We start from the raw sequence: 7,196 nt of genomic DNA, 5'->3' as shown, positions 1-7,196 counted from the left end.
CTTTTGTCTTGAAAAACTAAAATATGCATAAATAACATCAAACAAAAAACACATTTATTGAAATTCGACTACGAAAAGCGTTACGGTTAAAAATCACATTTTAACGTATTTTTTGGCTAAACATTTTCAATAAGAAATACAACATTTAGTTTCTTACACGTTTAATGATATAAGATGAAATAAATTTAATGTTTGTAAAAAAAAAAAACTAATTCATAAATAAAACTTTGTTCGCAACTATCAATTTTAAATAAAAATAAATCATAAAATGATATAGTTTTGTAAATCAAATAAATTACAATATTATACTTTACCATGTCTAAAAAAATGTATTTGTGATTGAGTTTTTAAAAAAGGCAGTATCTTCTAGACTAAATATATTTAAATTACAAAATAAGGCAAATTTTTAAAAGATTTATATTTATTTTAGAACAAAAATTTTTACAGTGAAAAACGTAACGTTAGTTTTGAAACAATTATGAAATATTATCAACACACAAATATTAAGTAGTTTTATTCTTACTGTTTTTTTTATATACTGAAACATTATCTTAATTTAAAAACTGTATTTTGGGGTGTTGGGGCACAACACTTTTCATAGGAAATTTTTATTAAAACAATGTTTAATCGAAACCAGATATAATTTTTTTTTTTATAATGACTTGATTATCTCTGCATAATTCAAGTATCTTAACGCCGAAACAACAAAAAAGCTTTAACTAATTAAGTCACTATAAAATGTATATGGTATACAAAAAACTATTTTTAACTTTTGTTGTCATATTGTACGGATTGGCGAAAGCAAGTAAAATGAAATAATTTAATACATATAACTTGGAACAAATAATTTTGTACATTATTTTATTGTTTTAAACATTAATATTATTGTTTAGTTCAACATTTTTCTGAGATATAAGGTTTTATTATTATGGTCATAACTCATAATGCAATAACAATTTTACAAAAGAATAAAAACGTTAAATGTTATGTTAGGCCTTGGTCATAGGTCTAGTTAAATTAAAATAGCATATAAAATAAATCACAGTCGCATACTTTGGTTAGTATTATTTTTTTTTTTGTCATTTTTATAATAATATAAGTCTAAACGCAACATATTTCTAGAAATATCATCTCGCTGCGCAATTAAACCTCAAAAATGAACATTTATGTTAACACTGTACAAAACATTTAAAAATAACGCTAGTTGATAAAATAATAATAATAATAATAATAATGAGATGAAATAAATTAAATATCGGCAACTGCCCAATTCAAATGAATAAAACAACTTAAAAATTAGAAGAAAATGAAAAACGAATCGAATAAAAAGGATCAAATCATTAGTCATTTGTCGTCTCTAAAGGTCTACATAACTAATTGTTGAATGAAAAATAAAAAAGATAAACCTAACTTCTGATTTACCTTAATAATATTAAGATAGCAAAACAAAAGGCTTGTCTTCTCCCCCCCCTATTAATAATTACATTGTCAAATAGAAGTACGTCTGGGGCTGTCTCCCTGTTTGGGCAACGCCCTGGACGCTTTTTTATTGTCCGTCATCTTTTTGGCGTTCGTTCTGATCAAACTCGAGTGTCTACTGCGTCTCATGTTCTTCCACAACAACATCTTGACGGCCCTTGTGTCACCCATGTCGGTGGCGTAGTCGAGTGGTGTGACGCCGTTGTGTCGGATGGTGGTGCGACTCCTATCGGACGACAATATGGTGGCCATCATCTCGTACCGACGATGTCTCACGGCCACGTGCAACGGCGACCCGTACGCTTCAGTCGTCATGTTGGGCGAGACGCCACAAGACAATAAGAACGATACGGTGTCTACGTCGTGCCGAACTACGGCTTTGGCCATGCGGTCCGAGTGCACGAGATGTGCGGTGATTGTGACCCGCCGTCCCCAGGTGTACACTGATATGTCGAGCGGACGTGAAGCGGTCAACGAATTTCGAGCGTCGATACAGGCACCGGCGTTCAACAGGAGCTCCACCAACGACGCGTTGTTAGCTCTTACGGCGGCGTGCAATACCGTTTCGTTGTCTTTCGACCGAGTGTTGATGTCGACGCCGCGCGCCAACAAAGCTTTAACAGCGCCCGAATGGCCTCGAGTCGCGGCTACAAGCAGTGGTGGTTTCGGGCGACGACCACAGTGCAAAGCGGCCAACATCTCCGGATCACTATGTTCCAACAAACACGCCAACATATTTAAATCGCCTGAAAATTCAAGACAAACGTAAATGTCTAATCTGTATTTAACCATATGGACACTTACCGGTTTCACACGCGGAGTGTATGACTGTCCAGTCGAGATCGTCGTTTTTCAAGTCCACGACTTTGGCACCGTGTTCTAGCATTAGCTGGACGAGGGACAGATTGTTGCGGGCCACCGCGGCATGCAGAGGCGTTTGGATGGACCCGGGTACTCGGTTCACGTTGGCCCCGGAGTAGATGATGAACCGGGCCACTGTCTCATTTTGCCAATGCAAGGCGGTAAGCAACGGGGTGCGGGATCGACAATCCAGTCCGTTCACCGAAGCACCGGAACGGAGCAGTACGAACGCCGCCGTTTCGTTGCCCCTCTTCGCAGCCAAGTGCAACGCGGTTTCTTGATTGCATGTTTTGAAGTCGATAAGTTTTTTAGTACAGTTCTGCATAATAGCTACCAATATACGGTTTGGGAATTGATAGTAAACAGCAAAATGCAGACATGTCCACCTGCAAGAAAATAAATAATTTTTTATAATTATTTTATATGTAGAAATTTCATTTACAAAAATCGAAATAAAACCACATTCTCCAATTAAATTATGTGAAAAATTCCCTCTAGTCCTTTTTTAATTCGAATAAAATTTTATTTTCAAATACTTTTGATGTTTTTCTTTGACTATTGCAATAAAAAAAAAAATTTAATTTATTTTTTTTAAGCTCAAGTAAAAAGTTTACGTTTTTGTAAAAAAAGTATAAGTACAATCTAAAAAAGAATACTAATAAAATGTGTTGTTTAAAATTATTTTCGAAAAATATGTCGTTCTTTAGTTAATATATTTTAATTAACTTTCAAAAAATGCGTCAATGTATGAAGATGGTCTTCAGTGTGATTTTACCTCCCCCTCACAAATTATAAGTAAGGAGAATAATTGTTTAATCGTACGGAGTATTCTAGAAAACCTAAACCTACCAATCAATTCAAGTCACTTTAGATGATTATTACTATGCAATAAGAATAAAACAAATCGTTGCAGGTAATAAAAAGGTACAAACACTGTGTACTACACTTAATTATTATATAGTCTGTACCTATTATTTTCAATTAATACGTATAATGTACTTAATCGTCATATTGCACAAGTTCTCTAAAAAAAAAAACTTATAATTAAAAAATGTATACTACAGGCTTTTGTCATGGATTATCTCCTTAGCTTATATCCCCCCACTATTTAGGGCTGGCTCTACCTTACGATTTTCACACCGACCTGACGCAATCTCATTTCGGTTAAGGGGCCAAGGCGCGTCACCGTTGAAACTAACAGCGCACCTGAACACTAACGGCAGTTAAGGTGACGATTATAAATAGTCCACCACACCACGACCCCCCCCTACTTCAGGCCTTTGTACGAACAGATTATGAACACGAGTTGTACCGTATGTGTTACATAGAATTTTCCAAAACGCCATACACACCTAAAGAAATCGTGCACCATCGGATCAGCTCCTTTTTCCAATAGCAGTTGTGTGGCTCTAACGTGTTTACTTTTCATGGCCATCAAAAGAGCTGTGAAACCCGTCACTTCGTCTCTGTACTCGATCTCAGCGCCGCGATTCAGCAACTTGTTCATTAGCACCGTGTTGTCTTGAGATGCAGCTTTGAAAAATGCTTTGTTCAGAACACCTTTTGGGATTTCGTAATTTAACATCAAGTCCAAACATCGTCTGTTACGAGAAATAAAAGTCAATTTGATAACTGAATTTGAAAAATATAAAGGCTTAAAAATAAACACCAATCCACACCTTCGATTATAAATTACAATTTCTAATCAAAGTTGATGGTTTGGTTCTTAATTTTAAAATATTAAAAAATACACACATTTAGCAAATTTGTCGAGCCTATTAAAATAACAGTTATTTTATTTATTGGACCAGCAAAAACTTTAGGGGGGGGGCGATTAAACTCTGGCGAATTAATTATTTTATAGATTTGATCGCTTAATTTTTGTTAACTTTTACCATATTCGTAAACATTACACTTGTGCTGTAATGATCATATTTAATATTATTTTGTAAAACGATAACTGATATTCGACCGGCCCCACACATGACAATATTGACCAAGTTCACACAGTCCATCGATCAAACTTACTTTTCGTTCATTAACGTAGCCAAGTCTAACGGCGTGTTGTTGGAGCCGTCGGTCACGTCCAAGTCGGCGCCGTGACCGACGAGCAGTCCGATAATGTGATTTCGACAGTGCAAAATGCATTGATGCATAGGAGTCTTACGATGCGCATTTCTTACGTTGGGGTCGGCTCCTCTGTTCAAGAGCAGCTTGACGATTCTCTGGTTACCCGTTTGCACGGCCACGTGAATTGGATAGTCGGCCGTTCGACCGGAAGGACAGTGCATAAGGTATCTGTTCCACGTGATCATTCGTTTGACGGCGTCGTAGTGACCGCGTTCGATAGCCTTCCGCAGGTCCAATGGGGCGAATGCGGTGGACCCAGCTCGCTTACGGTAATAATAAACGCACATCTCCCACACGGTTCTGCAAAAATATTCGACGCATTAAAATCAGCCCGTTAAAAAACATCACGTGCAAAACAAAATATACAATAGCCTAACAACACTCGGCATAAATAAGCCGGGATAAGGCGAGTGTAGAGGCGAAAGGGACCTCATTCCATTTAACTAACAAACCTTAATACGTCCAAAAGCATAGGACGGAGGGACTTGAATGCTTGTCGGAGATATTGAACGACATGGTATTTTTTACGAAAACATTATTTAATAGCGGCAAAATGAATGATTTGGTAGCCTCGCCGGTATTATTCGACTGGGCTTTGATTTTTGAAAATTAATCTTTTATAAAAGGTTTACAGATAATTAAGTGAACGAATTGAAGAAAACTTCGGTTCTATTAGTCTCAAACATATTTGTTTACTTTGCAGTCGCAACGCATGTTCGATAACTTAACTTCAATAACAATGCTGTCGTGAAGGAAAAACGCTGAGCGATTTCAAAGAAATCGAGAAAAACATTTCAACGAAATGATGTGAATGGAATTTCGAGTGGTGTTCTAATACACTGAGCCGAAGGTCCAGACAGATTTACAACAGTTGAAACGATTTCATTGAAAACGCATGGCGCCATATAAAACGCAGGTGGAATTAAGACTAATTCAAATTTGTTTTAATCGGCTACGTCGAATCTGTGACAAATTTGCTAAATAAACTAAAATTGATCGTAAAAATAAAATACCGAAATAATATATGTTATAGTATCAAGTTCAAAGTAAAAAAAATTAAAAATATAAGAATTGTAAATGGCTAAAACAATTTGTTTTTAACGAGTAACCATTGATTTTCAAATTTTACAGCTTTGTAGACATAAATGTTACGAACTTTTATTTTTTAATTAAGTAAAAATAACTTGTAAAGTTATTTACGGTCATCCCGAGTCAGACAACTTACAGATTGGCGGTTTATTTGCAATTATATTTATTTGACAATTGTACGGTGAGCATTACGGCGTTCTCTATGAATAGGCTACTGGGCTAATTATTAATTCGGTCGTCATCCGGTCTCCGGTTTAAATACAACTCGACAATAATAGTGACGTGTCGGCAAATCCAAGTCGACAAATCTCTGATCAATTAAAACATTTAATACGCTCTTAATAATAATTATGACGATGATAATGCAACAGGAGATGATTCATTTAATTTTGTCTCGTTATCGTCTACATTCGGTTCAGTGGGTCCAAAAATATAAACAAAAATCATATTGACAGTCGAATTGGTGAGCGTCGCACATTCGATTGTCTTGCCTGAAAAAGTCGTATAAAAACCCAAAATTTGCCCAATTGCACTCGAAATAATTTCTTAATAAACCGCCCCCCCCAGATCGAACGAATTAAACAACAAATCGATAGCCGAGTCAACACAAGTCAACAAGTGTTCAAACAACAAGTCTTCATTTAAATATTATCGAACGACAATTTGGATTGTCTCTATGAAAAGCTTATGTTATTGACGTATTTAAATTTTGCCTTTCACAATACGAGTACAGTGAACTAAAAATGTGCATTGGCATTTGACAATACAACTCGCGGGTTGTGCTAACCGTTTATGAAATAAAAAAAAAATAGGCGACAATCGAGTAACGTATTTAACAGATGATTTTTACCCCGTGAAAACACGTTAAAAAACAATATCGGTTTATTTTCACCCTTTGTTGATCGACGGACAATTAAAAATTAACTCGATTACATTATGTTGTGTACGAAACGGAATTCACCGAGCCGTTAATTAACACAGATAACCATCACGGCCAACATAACCTAAAATCGCGGCGGGTCCTCGTCGAAAATTAACAACGGCGATATTCTGTGAACGTTTTTTGCTGTCGTAAAGAAAGCAGTCTTGTAGAAAACGACGATTTCAATAGAGCCGATCAATGCCAACACTAGACAATCGACAAATTAGACAATAATATTTCTGGTACTCACCTAATGGTCACCGGCGGCAACTCGTTGCACTCACGGGGTTTTGACGACTAAATTTACAGTTGTCATTGCACGTCATGCCGAATTGTAAAATCCGATTGCGCGGCAACATAAATAGATAGTACTAACACACCGGCCACTTATCATTAACTGCCGGCCTGTGTGCGTTTCGATGCGATTATTGTTTACAGCAAACTACGGCCCGGTAATTAAATCCACGGCGAACTGATAAAGACCCAATGGCGACGATTGAAAATCGTACAACTCGTCGGACCGGACCGACTGAATGTTTGTTCAGTTTCGATTGCAGAAAAAAAAAAAAAATTGACATTTTAAAATTCGCGTTCTCTTTGACGGGTTCGTCGATGATTGTTTCAAAAAGCAATCGATAGCCAGTCGATTTAAAAAAAAATAAAATACAATTGTTGTCGTACACCCGACGTCGCATTTCGCTGTTGTTATATTGTC

The 7,196-nt window shown here is 36.3% G+C and overlaps 1 protein-coding gene across 1 annotated transcript; it reads right to left on the bottom strand.

Annotated features, from left to right (window-relative positions):
* Nucleotides 1–403: 403 nt before the first annotated feature.
* Nucleotides 404–6,899, bottom strand: LOC126910346 (ankyrin-1-like). The gene is made up of 5 exons (XM_050692839.1): nucleotides 6,732–6,899; nucleotides 4,369–4,770; nucleotides 3,693–3,941; nucleotides 2,284–2,726; nucleotides 404–2,225 (listed from the first exon to the last, which is right to left on the bottom strand). The coding sequence occupies exons 2-5, from the start codon at nucleotides 4,755–4,757 to the stop codon at nucleotides 1,489–1,491; spliced, it is 1,818 nt and encodes a 605-aa protein (XP_050548796.1). The 5' UTR covers nucleotides 4,758–4,770; nucleotides 6,732–6,899; the 3' UTR covers nucleotides 404–1,488.
* Between the last annotated feature and the right edge of the window lie 297 nt (nucleotides 6,900–7,196).

The sequence above is a fragment of the Daktulosphaira vitifoliae genome, unplaced genomic scaffold (genome assembly GCF_025091365.1).
Source record: "Daktulosphaira vitifoliae isolate Bord-2020 unplaced genomic scaffold, ASM2509136v1 Scaffold_1, whole genome shotgun sequence".
NCBI classification, from domain to species: Eukaryota; Metazoa; Arthropoda; class Insecta; order Hemiptera; family Phylloxeridae; genus Daktulosphaira; species Daktulosphaira vitifoliae.
Note: the sequence above shows the minus strand (reverse complement) of the source record. Positions and strands in the feature narration are given on the sequence as shown.

Bases quoted from the DNA above. Each gene is read 5' to 3' on its own strand.
- LOC126910346 (XM_050692839.1), bottom strand. From the start codon at position 4,757: ATGTGCGTTTATTATTACCGTAAGCGAGCTGGGTCCACCGCATTCGCC. The intron at 3,942-4,368 runs GTAAGTTTGATC...TTCTCGTAACAG, and splicing joins GCTACGTTAATGAACGAAAA to ACGATGTTTGGACTTGATGT. The intron at 2,226-2,283 runs GTAAGTGTCCAT...TTGAATTTTCAG, and splicing joins ACACTCCGCGTGTGAAACCG to GCGATTTAAATATGTTGGCG.